The 25,994-nt window shown below is 43.3% G+C and overlaps 1 protein-coding gene across 1 annotated transcript in view; it reads right to left on the reverse strand.

Moving 5' to 3' along the window:
* The window catches only part of LOC138251486 (long-chain-fatty-acid--CoA ligase ACSBG2-like), a 280,648-nt gene extending 255,354 nt beyond the window's left edge, over positions 1 to 25,294 (reverse strand). The window contains exons 1-2 of the mRNA XM_069205653.1: positions 25,124 to 25,294; positions 799 to 1,088 (exon numbers count right to left, since the gene is read on the reverse strand). Of these exons, the coding sequence (XP_069061754.1) occupies positions 799 to 1,088; positions 25,124 to 25,133 (300 nt within the window). The 5' untranslated portion in view covers positions 25,134 to 25,294. The remainder of the gene's footprint in view (positions 1 to 798; positions 1,089 to 25,123) is intronic.
* Positions 25,295 to 25,994: the final 700 nt, after the last annotated feature.

Genomic DNA, 25,994 nt, shown 5'->3' on the forward strand with positions numbered 1-25,994 from the left:
GCCGGTCACAGTCAGAGGACTGCTTCTTGAGCAGATCTGCTGCTGCTTGAGTAGAAGTTCTAAGATAGCAGCAGCAAAATCAGTTTGAATGACTGCGCGCTCTTGTGCACCACATGGTGGTGTTCACGCTGACTTTTCAGAACTGCATAGACTACTGGCACTTCATAGCAGCGCATCATGCATATTTTTCGCCCATTGGTTGAACTCTGCAGATTCTCAGTGAGTCTATATGTACCTCCGCAGAATTCACGGTAGTGAAACTCTGCGAGTTCCGCCCACCCCTAGTCAATGCACCAAAAACCACGTAGGCTTGTGCTAGAATGTTCTAGCAGTACTATCAGTATTTCATCGCCCCCTTCCCTTGTGAAAAACGAGGTCAAGCCCAATTTACTCTAAAAAACTGTAACTTTACAGAACAAATTAACAGAAGAAATTACCCTTTCAAGGCCTTGAACCACTTTGCATTTCTTAGTGGGTGTACAAAGTCTTTATAATTCTTCTTTTATATCATCAGTACAAGTGAACCATTTCAAAATGTCCCTTTAATAATTCCATTAATTTACCTAAAATAACAAAGCCATTTGATATGACTGGCTGCAATTCAGTCTACCTAGAGAACGAAATGTTGTCTGGCATAAGTATTGTGGCCCGAATAGCATTTGCAAAACCTTTGTTTCATGGAATAGATTTTCTGTTATTAACTTCAGTTGAGCATTATTTGTGTGAACAACATTTAGGACACAAGTGTTTTTTCAATATATATTTAGACCATGATATTCTGGTACCATACCAACTAACCTTCAAAAAGCTTTTGGCTGCTGACCGGCACTGCTCATAATATTGTAGATAGGTGGTGGTCTTCCACTGCCCATCTCTCTTCACAGCCATGGCTGGTCTGTTGCCATATCGCTGGACTGTGTCCTGAAACATCTGCACAATGGTGACTGGTGGCTCTGAGGCTGGTCCCGTCTCTTCCATGCGCAGCTTTACCGCCCCATCCCTCGCGGTTGTCCAGAGACAGTCAGCTGGAACCAGGGTCAGCCCAGCAGGGCTTTCCTTCATTTCAAGGACAACTGGAGAACTGTTTCCTGTTTGAGATATAAACAGGTAGCTCACTTCAACATTTGCTCTGCTCAGATCTGACTATGGGGCAAATTCACTGAATTTTAGAGCAATTTCAAACTTGTTACACTTATTGTATCCCTCATTTTATTTTGTCACTGGACTTCGAATAGTTGTTTGCAAATAAGAATTTCGACTGACTTGAAAAGCCAATGAACCCATGAATACATGTATGCACATAACACAAGTCCGGCAAAGCAATATCCTCAGGTGGAATACTGGTCCAATTATACCAACTAGAAAATCCAGCAGGTAATCACACAAGGATTGGGCAGTGGGGCTGGTGGTAGGGGTGGGACAGAAAGTGAAAGGGAAATCATCTGGCCTGTTGAATTAAATTCAAATTTTTTGTGGTTCAGTGGAAAAAGGTAATGTTTTTTTCTTAATTTATCAACGAGGTCCAAATCCGCGTGTTTGCACCAAATTACTTTTGTTATTTTCTGAGTACAGGTTTAATTAAATGATGACATGATGACAAATGTTTATTGTCACACAAAGAAAATATTTAGTATCTGCCTTTCTAAATCTTGCATTTTAAAATATCCCTCCCCTATTGTACATATCCAAAAGCCACTGCTTCATGCTAACAAGCATTTCTAGTTGAGTCAAAACAAACAAGCTAATATGAAAGAAGATTCCTTTGTGAGGCAGAAAAGACAAAATGACACTGATTTATTCTTGTTTTTCTTAAACATCTACTCCAGAAGTATGAAGCCAATTAATGACACCATAGGCAGATATCCTGTATTCTTGCCAGACAGACTACCTGCACTCAAAAATGGTATTTCTTTTAGATTTTCGATGTTTGAACATCCACTCTTTCTACATGATCATATTATGTTATTTTTGGCATGTTGCTTTATGGTGTATTGTAATGTCAGGGTAGACGCCTTACAACTGGAATATTTGTTGGTGGATCTATTTGAGGTGCATGCAACATATGAAATAGGCAATGACCACAATAATATGCCATGCTTGCTAGGAGTCTACTCTTGGTCCTGTGTAGTGACTGATTCACTGTAGGAAGGTAGCCTCTTTCTAGCATTGTTACCCCCACTTGTGGCCTGTTTGTGAGTAAATGTCAGTGTGTTTTTACTGTCTCACTGGAATCCTGCTAGCCAGGGCCCCAGTGCTCATAGTTTGGGGCCTGAATGTGTTCCCTGTGTGGTGCCTAACTTTGTCACTGAGAATCTGCTAACCAGAACCTCAGTGTTTATGCTCTTTCTGTCTTTAAAATTGTCACTGCAGGCTAGTGACCATTTTTACCAATTCTGATTGGCACACTGGAACACCCTTATAATTCCCTAGGGCATGGTACCTAGGTACCCAGGGTATTGGGGTTCCAGGAGATCCCTATGGGCTGCAGCATTTCTTTTGCCACCCATAGGGAGCTCAGACAATTCTTACACAGGAGTGCCACTGCAGCTGAGTGAAATAACTTCCACGTTATTTCACAGCCATTTTACACTGCACTTAAGTAACTTATAAGTCTCCTATATGTCTAACCCTCACTTAGTGAAGGTTAGGTGCAAAGTTACTAAGTGTGAGGGCACCCTGGCACTAGCCAAGGTTCCCTCACATAGTTCAGGGCAATTTCCCCAGACTTTGTGAGTGCTGGGACACCATTACATGCGTGCACTACATATAGGTCAATACCTATATGTAACTTAACAATGGGAACTCCGAATATGGCCATGTAACTTGTCTAAGATCATGGAATTGTCCCCCCATGCCAAATCTGGTATTGGGGTGCCAATCCCATGCATCCCCGGGCCTCCAGCATGGACCCTGGGTACTGCCAAACTAGCTCTCTGGGTTTTTTACTGCAGCTACAGCTGCTGCCAACCCACGGACAGGCTTCTGCCCTCCTGGGGTCTGGGCAGCCCAGTCCCAGGAAGGCAGAACAAAGGATTTCCTCTGAGAGAGGGTGTTACACCCTCTCCCTTTGGAAATAGGTGTTAAGGGCCTGAGAGGAGAAGCCTCTCCTGGCCCCTGGAAATGCTTTGAAGGGCACAGATGGTGCCCTCCTTGCATAAACCAGTCTACACTGGTTCAGGGATCCCCCAGCCCCTGCTCTGGTGCGAAACTGGACAAAGGAAAGGGGAGTGACGACTCCCCTGTCCATCACCACCCCAGGGGTGGTGCCCAGAGCTCCTCCAGTGTGTCCCAGACCTCTGCCATCTTGAATACAGAGGTGTGAGGGCACAATGGAGGCCTCTGAGCGGCCAGTACCAGCAGGTAACGTCAGAGACCCCTCCTGATAGGTGCTTACCTGACTAGGTGGCCAATCCTCCTCTGAGGGCTATTTAGGGTCTCTCCTGTGGGCTTCTCTTCAGATAACAAATGCAAGAGCTCACCAGAGTTCCTCTGCATCTCACCTTCTGCCAAGGATTGACCGCTGACTGCTCCAGGACGCCTGTAAAACTGCAACAAAGTAGCAAGAAGACTACCAGTGACATTGTAGCACCTAATCCTGACAGCTTTCTCAACTGTTTCCTGGTGGTGCATGCTCTGGGGGCTGTCTGCCTTCACCCTGCACTGGAAGCCAAGAAGAAATCTCCTGTGGGTCGACAGAATCTTCCCCCTGCTAACGCAGGCACCAAACTTCTGCTTCACCGGTCATCTGGGTCCCCTCTCATTGTGACGAGCGTGGTCCCTGGAACACAGGAGCTAGATCCAAGTGACCCCGACAGTCCAGTGGTCCATCTGTCCAAATTTGGTGGAGGTAAGTCCTTGCCTCCCCACACCAGACAATAATCCTGTGTACTGTATGAACTGCAGCTGCTAGGGTTTCTGTGCACTTTTGCAAGGAATCCTTCATACACAGCACAGCCCAGGTCCCCAGCACTCCGTCCTGCATTTCTCAACTCGCTGAGTTGACCACCGGCTTCGTGGGACCCTCCTTTGTAGTGTTGAGACGACTGCTGTCCTCAGTTTTCTTGAACCTGTGTTCAAATGCTTTTGCGGGTGCTGCCTGCTTCTGCGTAGGCTCTATGTATTGCTGAGCGTGGCCTCTGTCTCCTCCTCCAAGGGGCGACCTCCTGGTCCTTCCTGGGCCTGGGCAGCACCCATTTTCTTCAACAGCGACCTTTGCAGCTAGCAAGGCTTGTTTGCTGTCTTTCTGCGTGGAAACAACTCTGCATCCTCCAGCACACCATTTGACACCTTCTGTGCAAAGGAGAAGTGCCTGGCATCTTCCGTTGTTGCAGAATCTTCAGCTTCTTCCACCCGGAGGCAGCCATTTTGCACCTTCATCCGGGGTTTAGTGGACTCCTTGTGGTATTCTGTTTGTTGGGGAAACATTTATGTATGCAAATTGTAATTCAAGGTTCAGGTAATTATATCTTGCCCCTTTACGCTTCGTTTATTTATGTTATGTGAAATGGTATCTTCCTGCTCTCCCTGCTCTTAGAACGGTACTGCCTGGAATGTGGGGATTGGAGGCAGTTAAAGAAGGCGGCTGGGGTCTTTCATTATTCAGGACTTGAACAAATAAACAAGTGTTCTACTTTTTGAATTGGTATTTTTCTTATGGATTTACTTCATTTTGGCGACGAGTGACTTTTTGACCCCAGGACCTGCTCTCATCTGAGCTTTTAAACCAGAGCTATTCATGCTGTTCGACATTGCTGGTTTCCTAGGCAACGGCTGAAGCTGAAGGGATTTCCTCTCGTAAGGCCGTTAGAACTGAAGGATCTGTGTTTACTTTAGGCCGTCTGCCCTTCGCCTATTAATTAGAGGAGGAGAAGGAATTCGGATGAGTTTCATTTCATCTTGGCCACCTGCCAATATTTACTTTGAAGCTTAACACATTGTGCTATCCCTGCTTCAAACAGAATTAGCTCATCGGAGCTCGGTATTGATTTTGGCTGCCTGCCAACAAAAGAGTGTTCAGCTGAAACTATCGAAGAAAGGATTTAACCTGTGTTATGTTGTTTTGGCTCCCAGCCAATGTTTACATTTCACAATTATTAGAGCTGCTGTGCTTCTAAGAAGATTGTGGGAGCTTGGTATTTACTTTGGATGCCTGCCAACATGAGTCTTGAAGTGTTCAGCTGAACTTGATAATTACCTTGCTTCATTGTGTTTAAGAAAAGTTGGGTATTTATCTTGGCTTTGGGCCAATGCTTCTATCTCAGCATTAAGGTTCTGTTGCTAGGCAACACACAAGCTTTAGCAACCTCACTAGCAAGTGCTGTAAGACTATTGTTTTTTTTTTCCTCTTTGTTTTCAACTATGTATTCTTTTGATATGCTCTGCTTTGTTACACATGATTATTAACATTTAAGGCAGTTTTACATTTCAAAGGGTTGCATTTAAGTAAGAGTATATCTGAGAGTATGCAGAATATAACACCTCCCCCCTTTTTCTTGTCTTTACCTGGTGATCCACCTATACCATGGAGTAAATGGAAAAAGGTTTTTCTTACATACATTCGAGTTTGTGGCAGCAATTTATCTGCAGACCGGAAAACTTCTATTCTCCAACATTGTCTGGGTGCAGAAGGTCAGGAGATTTTGGAGAATTTACCGGTAATTGATTCACCAGATGGAGCGGAAGGCGACACAAATTTGAATGAGTTTGAATTAACTTTGCTCAGGCTGGATAGACATTATCTCCCTAAAGTGTCCATTATTTTACAAAGGTACTACTTTGGTAAATGTAAGCAAAGTGAAACTGAGACAGTGGAGGATTTTGTGACTGCTTTGCGTAAATTGGCTGCCCAATGTAAATTTGGGGACACTTTGGAGGAGCGCATTAGGGACCAATTTATGCTGGAATGTAAGAGCGACAAGATTAGAGAAGCCTTGTGGTCCAAAGGTGATCCAAATTTGGATGAAGTTATAAATGTGGTAAAACAAATTGAACATTCTGAACTTTGCATGGAAAACTTAAGAAAATCTAAAAATGCCTTGAGGGATATCCAGTTAGTTGAAACCAAGGTGGCAACAAAGAAACCGACTGGATCACTCAAATCTAAACTGTTATGCTATAGGTGTAATTCTTCATCACACTTAGCCAATAGCAAGGATTGTCCAGCAATTAACATGTTATGTAAAAAATGTGGTAAAAGAGGGCATTTTGCTAGATGTTGCAAGTCAAGTGAGAAGAAAATGGTGAAAGTGAATGAAATTGAGTATGCTTGCAGTGATGAAGAGGAAGAGAAGTCGTTTGTGTTACAGGTTGTTAATGATGTAAATTGTATTGCCAGGGTAAATTGTGATTATCCCATTGATGAGGTTGATGTAAATGGGATCAAGGTTTCCATGATGATGGATTCAGGCGCAAAGTTAACCCTGATTTCGGAGTCAGATTATTTGAAATACTTTGTCAACAATGTGACTATTCTCCCTCCGGATGTTATGCCGTTTAGTTATGGTGGGAAACCTATTGAGTTAAGAGGGTACTTTGAGGCTAAGATCACGTTCAAGGGAAACGTAATTGAAGGAAAAATATATATTCCTGTTGTGGGTGACACAATTTTGGGATGGCCTCATCAAAAATTACTTAATATTATATTGAATCCTAATGCTAACCCTCAAGTTCAAGTGCAGAAGGTATGTATGGAGGATGAAGATCTCAAGAATGAATTTCCTGAGGTATTTTCCAACAAAATTGGGTGTGTTAAGGGCTACAAGCATCGCATTGTACTTAAGAAAGGAGCAATACCTGTAATGTGCAAAGTTAGAAGTATACCCTTTAGTGTAAGGGACAATGTGAGAAAGGAACTTCAGAGATTAGAATCAGAAAGTATCATTGAAAAAGTTGAGGCTGCGGAATGGATTGCACCCATTGTGGTTGCCTCTAAGGCCAATGGAGACATAAGATTGTGTGTGGACTTGCGCAATTTAAATAAGGCAGTAGTTGAAGACAGGTTTCCCTTACCCAACATAACTGAAATGATAAGTTCATTAGGTAATGCTAGATTTTTCACTACTTTGGATCTCAGCTCGGCTTATCACCAGGTTCAGCTTTGTGAAGAGTCTAAAGTGTTGACTTCCTTTATCACTCCTTTTGGTGTTTATAAATTCAACCGGATGCCGTTTGGTCTATGTTCTGCGGCTTCGGTCTTCCAAAGACTCATGAATGAGCTTCCTGGTGAGTTGCCTTTCGTGAAATTTTTTCAAGATGATGTTCTCATATTCTCCAGTACTCTTGAACAACACAGAACATCTGTGAGGAGTGTGCTCAACATTTTCCGGAACAAAGGTATAACTCTTAAAGGGGATAAGTGTAAGTTTTAAAAAAATGAAATCTCTTACCTTGGACACATGATTACTGCAGAAGGTGTAAAGCCGAAAGATGATCTAGTGAAATCTATTATCAAGCTTACTGTACCTGAAAGTAAGTCTGATGTGCAGACGTTCTTGGGAATGGTGGAATATTATTCTAGGTTCATTCCTGATCTAGCTAAAAGAACTTGTGCTATCAGAAACTTACTTAAAAGTCGATCTGTATTCATGTGGGACTCAGAATGTCAAAGGGAATTTGATGACTTGAAAGAGAGCTTGTCATCGGCGCAATCCTTAAATAGTTTCCAACCTGGCCTTCCGTGCTCTATCACTACGGATGCATCTGAGAAAGGGTTAGGTTGTGTTTTGAAACAACTTAGTGGTGATGAGAACAAAACCATTGCTTTTGCGTCAAGGAGTTTACGTGGAGCGGAGTATAAATATTCTACCATTGAAAAAGAGGCTTTGGCAATTTTTTGGGCTATAAAGAAATTCAAACAATTTCTGTGGGGAACTAAATTTGTGGGGTGCACTGATCACAAACCACTACGTGAGATTTTTGAGAAGAAGGGTTTGGATAATGTTTCAGGTCGTATTTGTAAATGGATTGTGGGCCTACAGGATTATTTTTTCGATGTAAAGTATGTGCCAGGTTGTGAGAATAAAGCTGCAGACTGTTTATCCAGACTCAGAAATAAAGGAGTGGGAGAAGATGACCCTGAAAGTTCCTGGTGGGTAGATGAGGAGGTGAAAGTATGAGCTGTAACGGATGGATGTGTTACTGAGGAAGAATGGAAACAAGGAGTGGATGATGATGTTGAACTTTCCTGTGTGAGAGATTTACTTTCTGTTGGTAAGGTTTTAGATAAAAGTGAGAGTATAGGTGATGGTTTTGGTAAGATTTGGCATGAATTGTCCATTCAAAATAGAATTGTGTTAAGAGGGGAAAGGTTGATCCCGCCGTGCATTTTGCGTGAACGTATTATGGATCTTGCTCACAGTGGTCATCATGGGATCTGCAAAACTAAAGAAAGACTTAGGGGAGTGTATTGGTGGCCAGGGATGGATTTATCTATCGAGAGACGGGTGCGTGATTGTGTGGAGTGTAATGTTGCAGATAAATCGTTGAAAGTCAGAACTCAACCCATGATACTCAAAAAAATTCCCAGTGAGGTGTGGGATTCTGTATCTATTGACATTTTGGGGCCTTTGAATTATAAATCTCATTCGAAGTATGTGGTGGTCCTCATGGATGAGTTATCTAGATGGCCGGAAGTCAAGATTGTCTCTGAGGTGTCTTCTTTGACTGTTTTAGAATTCCTCACTGAAGTATTTAGTAGAGAGGGTAATCCTAAGTCTATTTTGACCGATAATGGAGTTCAATTCACATCCAAACTTATGTGTGAGTTCTTGAGGAAAAGAGGGATTTTACACAAAAAGAGTGCATTATATCATCCAGAAACCAATGGCATGGTAGAACGCTTCAACAGAATATTAAAAGAGACTATCCAGTTAGCTAATCATTTGTTAATTGTGATTGGGAGTATATGGTGAAGAAGAAGGTTGAGGAATATAGGTTCACCCCTCACACTAGCACTGGTCAATCTCCGTTCCTCATGTACAGGAAACGTATACCTCACACTGTGATAAATCCACAGTGGGTTAAAAATTATACCAAGGAACATCTCAATTATGAGGGCAGGAGAGTTTCAGCAAGGAGTAAGCATTTGTCCTGTCAGGAGAAAAGAAAACCTGTGTATGATGCGAGAAAATCTGTAAAGGAGATGCATTTTGGGGTAGGGGAGTTAGTTAAAGTCAAATTACCAGGGAGAACTGGTGGAGGGCAGTCTCACTTTAGTAGAGTCTTTAAAATTATTAAAGTCTATAAAGGAGCGGTTAAATTGGATGATGGACGTGTATGGAATCTCAATGGAATTGTCAAAATAAAATAATGTGTATATATTAATAGTTATTTAGGAATCTCAATAGGAATGTCAAAATAATATTATGTATATATGTTTATAGTTATTTGTTTGAAGGGGAAAGATGGTGTGGTATTCTGTTTGTTGGGGAAACATTTATGTATGCAAATTGTAATTCAAGGTTCAGGTAATTATATCTTGCCCCTTTACGCTTCGTTTATTTATGTTATGTGAAATGGTATCTTCCTGCTCTCCCTGCTCTTAGAACGGTACTGCCTGGAATGTGGGGATTGGAGGCAGTTAAAGAAGGAGCTGAGCAGGAGCGGCTGGGGTCTTTCATTATTCAGGACTTGAACAAATAAACAAGTGTTCTACTTTTTGAATTGGTATTTTTCCTATGGATTTACTTCATTCCTGCCCCCTCTGGACACTTTCGTGACTCTTGGACTTGGTCCCCTTCCTTTGCAGGTCCTCAGGTCCAGGAATCCATCTTCAGTGCTTTACAGTCAGTTGTTGTCTTTGCAGAATCTCCTATGACGACTTTAGTGTGTTTCTGGTGCAGCAGGGTAACTTTACTCCTACTTTTCAGGGTCTTGGGGTGGGGTATCTTGGACACCCTTAGTGTTTTCTTACAATCCCAGTGACGCTCTACAAACTACACTAGGCCTGGGGTCCCTGAGTGGTTAGCATTCCACTTTCTTAGTATATGGTTTGTGTCACCCCTTGGCCTATTGCATCCTATTGTATTCTACAGTGTTTGCACTGCTTTTCTGTTTACTTACCTGATTTGGGTAGGTGTGTATATTTTGAGTATTTTACTTACCTCCTAAGAGAGTATATCCTCTGAGATATTTTTGGCACATTGTCACTAAAATAAAGTACCTTTATTTCTAGTAACTCTGAGTATTGTGATTCTTATGATATATTGCTATATGATATAAGGAGCTTTGCATGTCTCCTAGTTCAGCCTAAACTGCTCTGCTATAGCTACCTCTATCAGCCTAAGCTGCTAGAACACTACTAATCTACTAATAAGGGATAACTGGACCTGGCACAAGGTGTAAGTACCATCAGCTACCCACTATAAGCCAGGCCAGCCTCCTACACTCACTGGGTGAAATTCTCAAAGCCATTTACAAGTATCATTCAGCTGTACTCTCTCATGTACTCCTAAATGCCTTTTCATTTCGCATTTTATTTATCTATTTATGTATTTATTTATTTATGCTTGACCCAGCAGCTGCAATTTGCTGTCAGTCAGCTCTTTTCCTTAAAGGCAGTGTCACCCATATTTTAATTGTGTTTTAACATCTCCAGCTCCAAGACGGGCATTTGAATTCTTGCAACAGTAAATAAAAAAAAACATAGTGGCTGCATCATGCCCTTTGTTTTGTCATGTGTGGTGATGCAGGTCCACAAATCATCAGGATGCGGCACCGTAGCATCACGTCACGGTGGGTGGGAATAACACATCATCACACTTTTTTTAATTTGTTGACGAATGGTACCATCTAATTTTCGTGGTGTAGGCAGTGCTTAATTTGTGTCGGTGGTTGCAGAGGTGGGGGGGCAGTGATGTAACAAACATCCCAACTACCCCTTTGGTGCAGGGGGCCCCCTCCTCCCAGTACACTGTGCACGGGCATCAGGCCCCTGACTGGGTCCATATGGAGGGGAGCCCCCCAGGTATTTATCAGAGGAGCCCCCTCAAGTTTCGTTACGCCACTGGCTGGTGGATGATAGTGTGCACTTATTTTTGGGGGCCGGCACTTGGTTTTCTGCATCAGGCATTTACTGCAAGCAAAAGGCACATATGAGGAAGACAGAGGAAGAGAAAAACTGAAAAGTGTTAGAAAGGGAGAAATCAGAAAGCTGCACGAGTAAGCCGAAGGGGCAGGATGTGGCTGTAAATGGATTAAAGAGGCCTGAGATGGCTTTGGGATTACCCTGCCTCAGTTTTCAGTGCTCGCACATTTAAACATGGCATCCACGTGTTTTCAGAGGAGAGATTTGGGCACCAGCATCTTTGTATTTACAAATTAACCACTGAGGGCAGGGACTGTTATTTATTAGCATGGAACCTGAATAGCAGATACACAAACTGCAGGCACACTGCAGAAGGCAGAGAGGCCTTTATTATAGAAAGCACAACTGTATGAGATGCAATTAGGTGTCTCAGGGGTTTAGTGGCCTTTAGATCTGGCCGAGCACAAAGGGATTCTTTAATCAGTGAAGATTCAGTGAAGATGGCGATATCAGTTGGGCCAAGCTGCTTAAAGCCAGATAGGTATTGATCATAGATCAGAGAAATTAAACTGAAATCATAAGAGGGTGCTTATTTACCTCAAGGTATTGGTGTTTTTAGAACTTGTTTTAGTCAGAATAAGTTCAGGAAACCTAAAGACTTGATATCGAGGCTGCTCCAAACTGGTTCTGACTTTGGGGAGGACACTTTGATTAAACTAGAAACGCATTCTGCCAGTAATGGAGCTAACAGATGGGAAAAGGGGGCTGACATCCCCTAGGTCGGCTTTATCGTTCCCATGGCGCCCCCTCCCAGGCCCCCAATTTATTCAACAGACAAAAGACTGCATTTTACAAATAAAACATTTTCATTTTCATTTACCAATGCAGCTACCAAAGCTCAGCCTAGTCCCTCAGAGAGACTGCAATTTTGCAAATGAAAAGTGGCATTCCAAACGTGATATGCATCTCTTTTCACGTCAATCACTCTGTGAGAAAAAAGGGCTGATTGCAGAGGCCACCTAACTTTTTGCCCCCATTTGTCACTTTCTGGAGTAGCCCAGCACCTCCCTCATATCTTGCAGCCCCAGACAATTAGGTGCCCTCTTGATTAGATTAGGAGAGGGCAGGAGAGGGGTGTGTTTAAGATTTTTAGCAACACCAGTGGGTGGGCCCAGCTAGATGTAATCTCCAAAAATCAGCTTCAGCCTCGATTGATTTTTGGAGAATGTTACTCCCTGGGATTGATTTTTGCCACACTTCCCAGGAAGTGGTCATCACGGGGGAAGGACCGTGTATCTGATTGGAGAACCAAGACCCCCATGTTTTTCACCCAGGAGCAAGGATAAAAATGCCAGAGCTGCACCCACACCTCAGTTCCATACCAGATCCCTACAAGACAAAGAAGAAAAAGAAAAAAGCTGCCCAGAGTCCACTGCATCAAGTCCTGCAAGCAGAGCTCAGCTGACCAGCGTCCAGTGGCCATTTGAGGATTTTGACCGGGTGCATTCTGGGAATTGTAGTCCCAACTCCCAAGGTGCAACTCAGAGCTTCTGGAACCTTGGATGAAGTTGTGGGCACTACAAGGACCCAAAAATAACCTCTGGAAGAAGATCCAGCAGTTTGGAGACATTTGGAGCAACTCCATAAGTTGAAGAGATGCATTGTGGGAGTTGTAGTCCCAGACCCCAAGAGGCAAACCAGAGCCTCTGAACCCATGGCTGGTGCTGTGGGCCACTTTCCTGAATTTAGAAACCCTTCTAAAAGTAAGTGTAACAGTGTTACCTCGTGGGCGGCCTGAACTCTGGACTTTTCCCTTTCCAGTGTGACTTGTTCAACCCTTTGAGTGCCAGTTGCTTCTATGTGCTAGAAAAACTTAATTGTTTAAAACTTCATATCTCCGATTCCCCCTATCTGATTCTAATCATTTTGATGGCATTTTAATGATGAAACTATAATCTATTGTTATAAATTGGTATTAGAATTTTATTGTGTTTTGTGTTTTACTTATTTACTGTTTTATGATTTTTGAAGGCTTTACAGGCTTGTGTCTCCTACGTTAAGCCTTGTCGCTCGTTGCTGAGCCATTGGTGCACAATGGGCTGTTTCGCGCCAACACAGGCACCCTTCCATCATGGTGCAGGGGTGTCTGAATTGAATGCAGGATTGCTTTTGCGAAGGAAGGGAGACCTTCCTGCACAAAAACAATACTGGGAGTCTTTTACCTCTTTCTATGTGAGTTGCAGAATGTGAGAAGAAATAAAGACTTTTCTCCACGTTGCAACTCACCTGAGGATCGTAAGGTGTTGGCATGTCCTCAAGCTTATCAGGGTTAGTAAATCAGGGTATGTGTCAAAATCCATAGGTGTTGCATGGGAACACCCACTGAAATATCTATGGAATGCCTCACTTGCACAGAGTAAGGCAACACAGAAATGTGTGCTACCCTGCCTTATTCCATATCTAATCGGCCATGCAAAGCCACAAATAGTGGCTGTGCGTGGCCACAAAGATATGGTTGCAAAGAATGTGCTGTAATGCAACTGTGGCACAAGTGGGTCATAAATATATCCCTGTGTGTCTGGTACTTGGTAGCATGTATGTGTACCAGTGCAGGATGTGGGTGCACCAGCCATTTTTTATAAATATGGCTGTGCATTGTTTTCTTCTAATTATGAAATGCAGGAAAAGAACAGTTTAATGTAAAAAATCTGTCTCCAGCTTTCACTCCAGCTTCGAACTAGTTGTCCAAAATCTTCCTGAAGTTGAACTCTTTCAAAATCAAGACCATGGCGTTAGGCAGTTTCCTTGCCATCTTGACCTTGGGCTGGTGGCCAGAAATGACCATGGACTGGTGGCCAGACATGCATACTCAGTGCCTACCATTGGCACAGGCCACAAAAATTAGGCTCCTGTTTGATGATGAAATTTCATGAGTAGCACAGTTTGACACAGTTAGGTAATCCTATTGCATTCAACTAAAGATTTTATGAAAATTTTTTCCTTTTCTGCCTCAGTATTTTTGAAGCAGAGGCAGGTTCTCACCTGGACCCTATGCTAACGCTATTAAACATCTCCAGCTGGTGAAGGAAAGGGCTTAGCTTGGTCAGTAAGATTGTGAGGTTTAGATTTCCCAAAAAGATACATTAAACATCAAGCAGGGCTCAAGAGAAGGGCTCAAAAGGCAGTGGAAAGGGAGAGGAATGCAGATTGGTAGGAGTACTAAGTGAGAGAAAAACAATCTTTTGTAAAATAAGCAACATTTTTGAGGACCTTCAAAACTGAGATGTGTGTGTGTGTCTGTTTTTGGCATTGTATGCATGCATAAATCTCAGAAGAAATCCAACACACCTCACCTTTCCAAATGAAGGCATCTGTACCCAATTATTCATCAGAAACACACATTTCTGGGAGGAGATGGGTAACACCCCAAACACCACCCCTGAAACTTCACCTTTGGAAGACTGCAGCCTGCCTTCTACTAAAACTCCCATGACATGGAACCATTCGTGGGCACCTGGGGCCAGATGTACGACTTGATTTTGCGGATGCAAAAATTGCGTTTTGCGACCGCAAAATGGCCATGTTGGATGAACCATACCTATTTTGTGAATCAGTATCCTGTTACCAAATCACAAAATAGGGATTGCGACTCGCAATTAGAAAGGGGCATTCCAAGGGCGCCCCTTCCTCATTGGAACTTTGAGGCCTAGGTATGATTATTTTGTGACTGTGAATGCAACATAATCGCAGCTACCACCAATTTCAAAATGGAAGTAACCCATTTCCAAATGGGAAGGGGTCCCTAAGGGCTCTGCTAACCCGGATGAAGGTGCAAAAGGAGAACCACTGGTGAAGAACAACAGTCAGTATTGCACCCAAGAAGACAGATGTGGGTTCCTGGTTGGTGCAGACAATGTCCCACACCGGATGGATGATTGCAGTCTGGTTTGCATCACTGTATTCCGCCAACAAGCCTTGGCACACGCAAAGCTCTCTGTTAGAGGAAAATGGCACTGCCCGGAACCAGGAGGGTCCTAGTGGACTCTACCCAGGAGGGGGAGTCAGAGGGGGTCTCAGCAACTCAGAGAGCCCTCAAAAGATCAGGCAGCACATGCAGGAGTCCTACAGCACGGGGACAAATGAGGTGCAAAAGGATGCCCATGCAGCACTACAACAAAGGGTCCCACGCTGCCAGAGAACCACACAGGAAGCTGTGCATCACAGGAAGGAGTGCTGGGGTCTGGAGCTGCACGGTGCATAAAGAACTTCGTGGAAGGATGCCAACAAGCCTTAGCAGAACACGTGGTGTACGGGGTACTATCTTGGTGGGGACGCAAGCTCTTACCTCAACCAAAGTTGGACAGTAGGACATCAGGACCATCGGGACCACTTCAGTTCACCACATTTGATCCTGGATCCACGCACTTCGTCAGGAAAGGGGACCCACGCCACTGGTCGTCGATGCAGAGAGGTGCCTTCTGAAGCAGAGGAGTGGCTCCTTCACTCCAAATGAGATTCCTTTGTTCTTCTGGTTGAGGCTGAAGACAGGCTGTCCTCTGAGGATGCACTACTGGGAAACGGTTGCAGTTGCTGCCAGGAGGTGAAGATACAATGTTGCAGAAGTTGTATTTGCTTCTTTTTTGCAGTTTGTAGAGTTCCTGGAAGGTCCAGATGCAGTTTCTTCAGTAAGAAGGTGAAGTAAAGGATGCAGAGTATTCCTGCTGGAGTCTTGCAATCCGAATCTGAAGAACCACCCAAAGGAAAGATCCTATATAGCCCTGAAAGGGGGATTGGTCATGTAAACAGGTAAGCACCTATCAGGGGAGGGCTCTGATGTCACCTGCTGGCACTGGCCACTCACATGCGCCCAGAGTTCCCTGCCAACTTGGAACCTAAGATGACTGGGGGTCCCTGAACTGGTGTAGACTGGATTATGCAAGGAGGCCACCAAATGTGCCCTTCAAAGCATTTCCAGTGGCTTGGGGAGGATATCCCTCCCAAGCCTGTAACACCTATTTCCAAATGGAGAGGGTGTAAAACCCCTCTCCCAAAGGAAATCCTTTGTTCTGCCTTTCTGGCTTGAGCTGCTCAAGCAACAGGAGGGCAGACACCTGTCTGAGAGGTGACTGCAGCTGGGGCTGCCTGGAAAACCTCAGAAGGCTGGATGGCAATACTGAGGGTCCTCTAAGGAGCCCCCAGAGTGGATAGAACCATACAATCAATGCTTGCAAAAGCCTTGGAGTATGAATCGAACATGTTTGATACCAAACATGCATATGTTCATAGTTACCATTATGTAGCTGGACATTGGTAGTGACCTATGTCGAGCACACACGTAAAATGCCGTCCCAACACTCACGAAGTCTGGGGAAATGGTCCTGAAGGTCGTGGGGGCACCTCTGCTAGTGCAGGGGTGCCCTCACACACAGGTACTATTCACCCTGCCTCAGGGTTGGTGAGCCTGCTATAGGGGTGACTTATAAGTGACCTGGTGCTGTGTAAATGGCAGTGAAAGGGTGCATGCACCTTTCCACACTGGCTGCAATGGCCATCCTGTAGAAGCATTTGCATGGGCTTCCTATGGGTGGCAAAAGAAATGTTGCAGCCCCTAGGGATCTCCTGGAACCCCAATGCCCGGGGTACCTAGGTACCACATACTAGCGACTTATAAGGGGGCACCAGTATGCCAATTTTGGTTGAAATACTGGGTAACCAGTATGTAACAACCATAATTTAAGGGAGAGAGCATACCTACTGGGCTCCTGATTAGCAGGGTCCCAGTAGACAGTGTCAAACACACTGACAAACAGGCCAAATGTTGGTGTAACCAAGCTAGAAAGAGGCTACTTTCCTACAATATACCTTGCAGTTTGTATGCTGTTTTTAGGTCACTGTGTTATAGTAGGATTGTAACTTATGAACTGCAAGTAATAAAATGACAAAGCAGTAACCAACTGAGCTATCCTTTTAAAACACAGGTTTGTGATCTGCATGTTTAATGTTCTTTGTAGCAGGCACATTTTCCCTCTGCACTACCTTATAATGAGTCAAAACTGTCACTAGACAAAGCTCTGATCTCTTTCCAACAGGAAGTTTAATCAGCAGTGTTGACATGGTATTATTGCCTGAAAACCTCTGTACACACAAGGATTTGATAGTGTCAGTGATTTTAAACCCACAAGTTATCAGCACAGCATGCCCCACCCCCAGTTCAGTGCCAGGTGTGGCTGCACCGATTGCACTGCTTTAAAGCCGGCCCTCCCTCCAGGCAGTTGATGCTTTTACTTCCGCACAGCAACCTGTAGTCCTTGGTAGTGAATAAAGTACTGTTAAGTAAGTGATGAGAGGATGATGGTGTACCAAGGTCAATCCATTGTTGACTAGTTGGCCAGTCCTGGCTCTTTTCTTAGAATTCTGACTTGTAGTCTTAATTAACCCAGTATTAACCAAGGGCTACATGCCTCAGAAATCTAAGAAAAACCAGAGCTGGTCTAACTAGTCATCCATGGACCTTGGAAACAAGATAACTACGAGTCCATGGGCAAGTATGGAGCCGGGCTCCCAATTGCTCAAATCTGCTTCCCAAACTAGTGTATTAATAGTTTCTTTGGGGGCTGCAATGCTCATTCACATCACCTAATGACCAAACTGCAAACTCTGTTCTACCAGAGTTGTGCTACATGATTTTTTTTTTACCAAGCATCAGAAAAGTAATCTGTTTGTTCTCTGAGCATACGAAGGTTTCACACACTGCACAGCAAGTTCCAGTGCCTGTTGATGAGTAAACGCTGCCACACTTATAGGACTGCTTAAAGGCAAAACTATTTCCAGCACATTGGTATACGTATGCTGGAAAACAACACACTACTTAAAGATGCCACCCACTATGGCCATAAATAGATAGGATCAGATTTATCAGTGTTTAACGCAATAGAGAAAATCAACTTACGGCGCTGTGTCCAATGGAGAGGACAGGAGTGGACCATGCTTACTAAGATCTTGTGTATTCTGCTTCCTCACTGCGCTGGTACACTATGTGCTGCCACCGCCAAATCAGGCACCAGTGAGCCTTTGGTGCGAGGGACCTGTATTGCAGGCAGGATTGTTTTCATACAGGAAGGGACACAATCCTGCCCCAAAATGAACCTTATAGGCTTTTTCCTCTTGCTACATGTCCTGCAGAATGCAGCATATGTACAATGAGGAAACAACAAGGAGATATTTACTCTCATGTCACCTCTATCGGGAAGGCGCATAATATTGATGCATTCCCAGGCTTACTACTCTTGGTAAATCTGGGAATGCAACAAAAAGTATGGGTAAATGCATTGGAACACCCACACTTCACCCATGTGGTGCCTTCTGTCCCCAGAGTAACACAATACAGTAATTTGTGCTGCCTTGAGTTACTTCAGATTTACCAAGCCCTGGAGGGCCACAAAAGTTGGCTTTGTGTGGCTTTGTAAATCTGACTTAACTGAATATATTGAGCTAGTCAACAGTTGTTTTCACCCAAGTTATTTTTTTGGTCTTGTCTTGGTCTTGATTTCTGCCTCACAATGTAATTGTTTCCTTCTTATGGGGTGCCATATCAGGGTATCTGTTGACAGAGCTTCATCTAGAAAAAAACCATTGTTACACATCCACTCTTAAAGACTACCAAAGTAACATCAAACTGCAAAATGCGATCACCCAACAAATAAACCAAACAAAAAAATTAATCAAAGGCACTTCAGAAGGCCTTGAAGGGATGTACGAATCCACAGTCCTGTAATCGGGTCCCATCTTAATGTCATTCTTTAGCAGATTACTTTGATCAGAAAATTTACCTTATTTATGCTACTTTCTCAAAGCCCACAAACCTAGACTATCTGGAAACTTTCCCCCTTTCTCCACACGACACAAATCCTGTGGAATTAACCAACCATTGTCACCAGCGATTTGCCTTTTATTTAATCTATCACTTATAGCTGAAATGGGAGCCAACCTGAAAGACCCATTCAAAAAAAGGACCATCTCTCATTTCCCATGTGTGAGAAAACAGGGCTGATTGTAGAGGCCCCCTAACTTTTTGCCACCATTTTTCACTTTTTGCTGTTGTCTTCCTGACTCTGATGGTGCCCTGGGTACTGCCAACCACTCCCGTGGCCTGTGCTCTGTGTAAAATGAGTATGCAAATTAGGCTTATTATAATTGGCTATGTCAACCTAAATATAAGTCCCTAGTAAATGGCACCGAATGTAGGTTTATGGACCCTAGCATAGGTTGTGCACCCATAGGCGCACTACTGAGGTGCCCAGGGTCATTTTAAAGGCAGGCCTGCCTTGCTGGCTGCTTCTAAATTAAAGTTATATGCAAATTCGACTTTGGAATTAAAGGCACTTCCAAAGTCTTAAACTACCTTATGTTTACATATAAGTCACCCCAAAGGTGTGTCCTATGAGCCCCTAGGGTTGGGTGCCTTGTAACTATAAGCAGGGACCTTATATAAAGTGTTTTATAAGCCCTGGTGAGGTAAAATAGCCACATTTTTTTCCCTCACTGTAGTGAATGGCCTCCACAGGCTAAAATGGGGAGACTTTATTCTAATTAACAAAGTGCACGTAAGAGACATGTACCTTGAGTTTGGTATCAAATTAATTGTTATAATAAATCACACAACTTGCCATTATTGGATTTAATATAACTACTTTGGGGACAAAGTTTTAAAACTCTACCTGAAAGCTGACAACTTCAGCTCTGTAGTGTCCTTCTCTGATTGGCCAGCCTCTTGCAGCCTAGTTAGGCTGTCTTGATTAGGTGTGAAGTGGCCTGGGCTGAACACAAAGGGTGTGCTTGGGGGAAGAGAACTGCCTTAGCAGATGGTAAAACAGGATGGGGGAGAGCAGCCAAACTAGTCTTCAAAGGCAGGCAAGGAGATTTGGAGTAGCCCTGGACCCCCCTCATTTTCTGCAACCCCAGACAATTAGTTGCTCTCTTGATTGCATAAGGAGAAGGCAGGAGAGAGGTGTGTTTAGGATTGTAAGCCACACCAGTGGGTGGCCTCAGCCAGATCTAACCTCCAAAAATCACTTTCAGCCATGATGGATTTTTGAAGTATGTTGCACCCTGGGATTGATTTTAGCCACACTTCTCAGGAAGTGGTCATCAAAGAGGGAAGGAGCCTGCTTGTGAATGGACAACCAGGACCCCCTTGCTTTCCACCCCAGGAGCAATGATAAATATTGCTGCTGCACCCACACCTCAGATCCCTACAAGGAACAAGAGAAAGAAGAAGGATTGCCCTGCTGGACCACTAATCTGCACCTGGACACTGCAATCTGAAGGACTGCACAAGCTGCACACTTGGGCTTTACCACTAAAAGGACTTTGCCTGTCTTCAAGTGCTTCAAGAAGGAACTCCCTGTTTGCTACAGGTACAAAGGAGCTGCCCAGAGTCCCCTGCATCAAGTCCTGCAAGCAGAGCCCAGCTAACCAGAGTCCAGTGGCCATTCTGACCAGGTGCATTCTGAGAATTGTAGTCCCAACGCCCAACTCAGAGCTTCTGAAACCTTGGATCAAGCTGTGGACATGACAATGACCCAAAAAGGGCCTCTGGAAGAAGATCCAGAAGTTTGGAGATGTTTGAAGCAACTCCATAAGTTGAAGAGGCGCATTGTGAGAGTTGTAGTCCCAGAACACAAGAGGCAAACCAGAGCCTATGAACCCTTGGTTGGTGCTGTGGACCACTTTTCTGAATTAAGAAACACTTCTGAAAGTAAGTGTGACAGTGTCACCTCGTGGGTGGCCTGAACTCAGGACTTTGTCCCTTTCCATTGTGACCTTTTTTTAACCCTTTGAGCGCAAGATGCTTCTATGTGCTAGAAAACATAATTATTTAAAAAATCATATCTCCGGTTCTCCTTATCCAATTGTAATCATTTTGATGTCATTTTAAAGATACAAAATATACTCTATTTTTATAAATTGATGTTGGATTTGTATTTTGTTTTAATTATTTGCTGTTTTGTGATTTTTAAATGCTTTACCCACTTGTCTCCTAAGTTAAGCCTTGTCACTCGTTGCCAAGCTACCAAGGGTGGAGCTGGGTTTAATATATTGAGACCTAACTGGACCTAAGAGGGGGTTAGTGGTCTATTGCTAGGTGTAGGTACTTACCTGCCCTTACCGATGATCCACTTTCCAACAGCGGCGTATCCAACTACAGACCAATCTCGCTTCTCCCTTCACTCAGTAAAGTATTGGACGGGCTCATAAACAACCAACTGACTTCCTACCTTGAGCAAAACAGTATTATAGATCCCTCACAATCAGGCATTCGTTCGGCACATAGTACAGAAACTGCCTTAGTGGCAGTGACTGACTATATCATAGTAGCTCTTGATGTGACACTCCAGCAGTGTCGGTGTTACTAGATCTTTCTGCCGCTTTTGGTACACTATCAGATCCCAGGTTACTACTGAGACTTCAGGATTGTGGCATCAAAGGGATGGCCCTTAAATGGCTTCAGGATTGTTTAAGTAATGGATCTCAAATTATCTCTCTTGGCAATTTTAAATCAGTATCCAAATGGATTGACAAAGGTGTACTGCAAGCCTCTTGCCTGAGCCCTACGCTTTGTAATATCTATGTCACCCCTCCAGCAAAAATTGTTAGAACTTTTGGGTTGGAGATCCATTCTTATGCTGACAATACACAGTTGGTGATTTATTTTAAAAAAGACCCCTCTATCACCAAACAGTGCTTTAAATCTTGCATGAAAGCTATTAATGCCTGGATGTCCCTTAACTGTCTTTAATTGAACGCAGAAAAAACAGAGATAGTGTTATTTGGTAAAGCCCTAAAGCTTTGGGCAGACAACTGGTGGCCAGCTGATTTGGGCCCTGTGCCTACCCACAAACAGGTGGCAAAAAATCTAGGTTTGAGATTGGACCATACGTTTGCTATGAAGGAGCAGGTCTCAGCTACTGAAGGCACCTGTTTTCACACCCTGCGTATGATAAAGAAAGTCCGTCTGTGTTTACCAGCATCATCTAGAAAACCTTAGTACAAGGGCTAATTAGTTGTCAATTTGACTACTGCAATTCTTTGCTAACGTGTGCAAATGACAGCCTTCTGGCAAAACTTCAAGCAGTCCAAAATACCGCTGCCAGGATTATCTTCAATCAACAACCGGGCACGGTCTCCTCACCGCTTCTCAAATCGTTACACTGGTTACCGATTAGGAAACACATCATTTTTAAAGTTTTCTGTATTACTCACAAAGCCCTCATAGGACTAGATCATACGTTTCCACAAGTCAGGAAAGTTAGCCATTTGAATTGCCTGCCACAGGCAGAAAAAACTAATTCCCCTTTCTTCAACAATGAAATGCCCCTTTTCGGTGTGATTCATAGCAAACGTATGGTCCAATCTCAAACCTAGATTTTTTGCCACCTGTTGGTGGGTAGGCACAGGGCCCAAATCAGCTGGCCACCAGTTGTCTGCCCAAAGCTTTAGGGCTTTACCAAATAACACTATCTCTGTTTTTTCTGCGTTCAATTAAAGACAGTTAAGGGACATCCAGGCATTAATAGCTTTCATGCAAGATTTAAAGCACTGTTTGGTGATAGAGGGGTCTTTTTAAAATAAATGACCAACTGTGTATTGTCAGCATAAGAATGGATCTCCAACCCAAAAGTTCTAACAATTTTTGCTGGAGGGGTGACATAGATATTACAAAGCGTAGGGCTCAGGCAAGAGGCTTGCAGTACACCTTTGTCAATCCATTTGGATACTGATTTAAAATTGCCAAGAGAGATAATTTGAGATCCATTACTCTTATTTGCACAGAAACGTATACCTTACTGCCCGGCTAGACTCATGAGATCCAGTGACCAAGCATCACTCACGATTCCTAAGATATAGAAATCCAAAGCAGGTGGTAGAGCCTTGTCCTAGCCGGCCCCTGTCTAGTGGAGCAAACTGCCACATAAAATTCACACTTGTCCTGACCATCCCTCCTTCAGAAAGATGCTTAAGACCACATTATTCTAAGGTCTGGTGATCTTTCTGCTTGTCTATCAGCACTGAAATGCCCCTTTTCGGTGTGATTTGAGCCCTATAACAAGTACATTTAACATAACAGAGTGACATTAAAATGCTTACATTACATTGTTGAAGAAAGGGGAATTAGTTTTTTCTGCCTGTGGAAGACAATTCAAATGGCTAACTTTCCTGACTTGTGGTCAGTTGAAGAGTATGATGATATTCATCTTCTGCTGTCTACATGTGTCCCCCCACACCTCCCCGCGTTGTTGTAACATTGCAGTGTGTTTGACAATAGTGCAGCAGTGTTTAGCTGCTAAGAGAATCACACGATCACATGGAGATGAAACACATACATTCAGATTGGAATAGACAAATTTCGAAAATATTATATTTCTTGTTTAGTAACAGCCTTGGTTTTCAGAGTAAGACATATCACCAGTGACATGCTTCTAAGAACTCACTGGTGAGTAGAGCAGTGCAATTCAATGAAATGCATCTCTCAGTGAGAACCTCCAATAACCTTCTTACATGTTTATTTGACTTGAGTGAGCCGTTTTGCCCAAGGATGTTTTAAACATTTCCTTGTTTAGGATGTAGGTAGTAGGAATAGTTGACTTTGCATTTTAAAAGATATTGACACTGTATAAAAACTTGCATGTACTTCAGACGATCCTACATTCGGTGTTGTTTGCAGTTTGTTGGGTAACTTGACAGGTAAAACAAATTCTCATTTGTCAGTAGTTCATGCAGTTGTGATTTTGTTTGCATCTTGGTGTTTGCCATTCTGATATTGTATACACAATATTGTATACATGCACAACTGTATGAGAATACATAGTAAATATAATATATATATATGGGAGAAAGCTGTGGCCAATAAGTCACACTTTTTAGATCACCCCTAAAAGCTTTGTTATCAGCCTCAAGGAATAACAAACAAACTAAAAATACCTAGAGGTGTTTTGAGTCACCCCTCTTAGTCCACTGGCCTGTTTACCTGTGATTCCCATTTTACCTACACCCACCTCAGCATCTACTATGGGGAAATGGGTTTCCCAGCAGTTTTCCACATCACATGTGCACATCAGCCTGAAAAAAAGGGCCCTTTGGTGCCTCAGCTGAAGGATCAATACTTAACTTTCCAATTTATATCTTTTTAGTACTGGCCTTTGAGACACACATCAGACAGTAATTAGACTAATGTTTTTTTTTTCTTCAAAAAAATGCACATGTAATATTTATATATACAGGGGCGTTTAGTCAGAGGGCTTCGTCCATTGGCCTGTTAATTTGTCATTTGCAGTTTGATGTCACCTATCACAACGTCACCTATCGCAAAGAGTCAGCCCACTTCCTCCATTAACTTCCAACTTGACTGCACACACCCTGTGCACTTCACGCATTCCCCTTAAAATATCTCTTTCTTCTTCAGTACAAAAGATAGCTTAAAGTGTGCTATTTTGGTTATTTTTTTATTCACATGAAATACTGGCTGCATATATAGCCCGCACTCTGAGTGTCCAAAAGGATTTTTTGTTTTCAATCATTGTAGCTGCCTGAGAGCTCAGTGATGCTTAGAGAGGGGTTTATTCTTGCCTTCTTCACAACTTTTAATAATAATAAAAACATTGTACAAATACTTTAACCGTCTCACTGTCAAGGACTAGCCTACTGGCTTTGCCAATGTTTGTTTTCTTTTGGCTTAATCTTTTTTAACACATTTGTGCAAAATTTGGAAAAAGGAACCATGGTTGATTCTACCAAACCAGGTGCATATTTGTCAAATAGACAAAATAATGTTCATCATCCAGAAACCTTTTTTGTGTGCTGACCAACTTGAGTGACTACGCCAGAGACATATTCCTATCATCTTCCGAAGTAGAAACCCCCCCTCTGGCACCAAAGCCTGCCCCGCCCCTGACGTTGGCCAAGGAAAGCATCTGGGACCCTAAGTTTACCTCGCGCATCAAGTGGGTTTACACCCCTGCATCAAACACCAGCAGTCTCTGCAGGAAAGAGAACACGTCCACTTGCAGACCTGGCGATGCCAGGGCGTGCCCACCCACCTACCTCCGTCCATCCTTCTGCGAGGGTAAGTGAGGTTGACAGTCTCGTCTCCGTTACTGTCTCCGGCACGCGCTCGGTCCCAGACACTTCTCCTATGCAATATCTCATCGGCGCGCGCTTCTTTTTCTATCCGCGATGTATAGCGCGGCAGAGGGTTGTCCCTAATTACTATGCGTCATGGCTTAGAGGTCATTGGCACCGACTCCGGGACCTTGTGAGATACAAAGCAATCGCCAGGAACGCAGATCTGTATTCTCGTAGGAGCAAGCTGCTCAAATGTGCTACTTATTTCAGAGACTGATGGTTCTGAGGAGATGGCGCGCGCCCTCCTATTCAAGGGAGCTGCTGAGAGGGTTGCAGGTTCCTCTTTACATTTGGATACACTTTTGAGGCAGCAACATATGTTTGCACGTCTTTTGCATGAGGTTTGGAGTTTCACTGCTAAACCACACTAAAAAAGCTTTAATACCTCCCCCCTCCCCGCGCGTCTTTGTCCATTCTCACGTTTGGGGTGACTCGTCATAAAACAGTTAATTCGGTAACTTAATGCTCATTAAACATGAAACAACGTTTAACAACCAACCAGTCATAAAGAAGAAAAACACAAATTCATTCCATTAAATAAAAACTCACGCAAATAAATGTCATTCTATAGAACAAACTGTTGGAAAGTAGTATATTAGTAAGGGCACGTAGTATGAGCAATCATGAAAGGCTACTGCAGGTCTGGTTTTAAGTAACTTTTAGAAAGAGTTCCAAACCTCTGTTAATATGAGCTCAATCGATGTGCACAATAAGAATCCTTTTTACGCTGTGGATACATTTTCATACACAAACTAAGTCACGTCACCCCGTTGGATTCCCCCGCCATGAA

This window comes from Pleurodeles waltl, chromosome 1_2 (genome assembly GCF_031143425.1).
Source record: "Pleurodeles waltl isolate 20211129_DDA chromosome 1_2, aPleWal1.hap1.20221129, whole genome shotgun sequence".
Lineage (NCBI taxonomy): Eukaryota > Metazoa > Chordata > Amphibia > Caudata > Salamandridae > Pleurodeles > Pleurodeles waltl.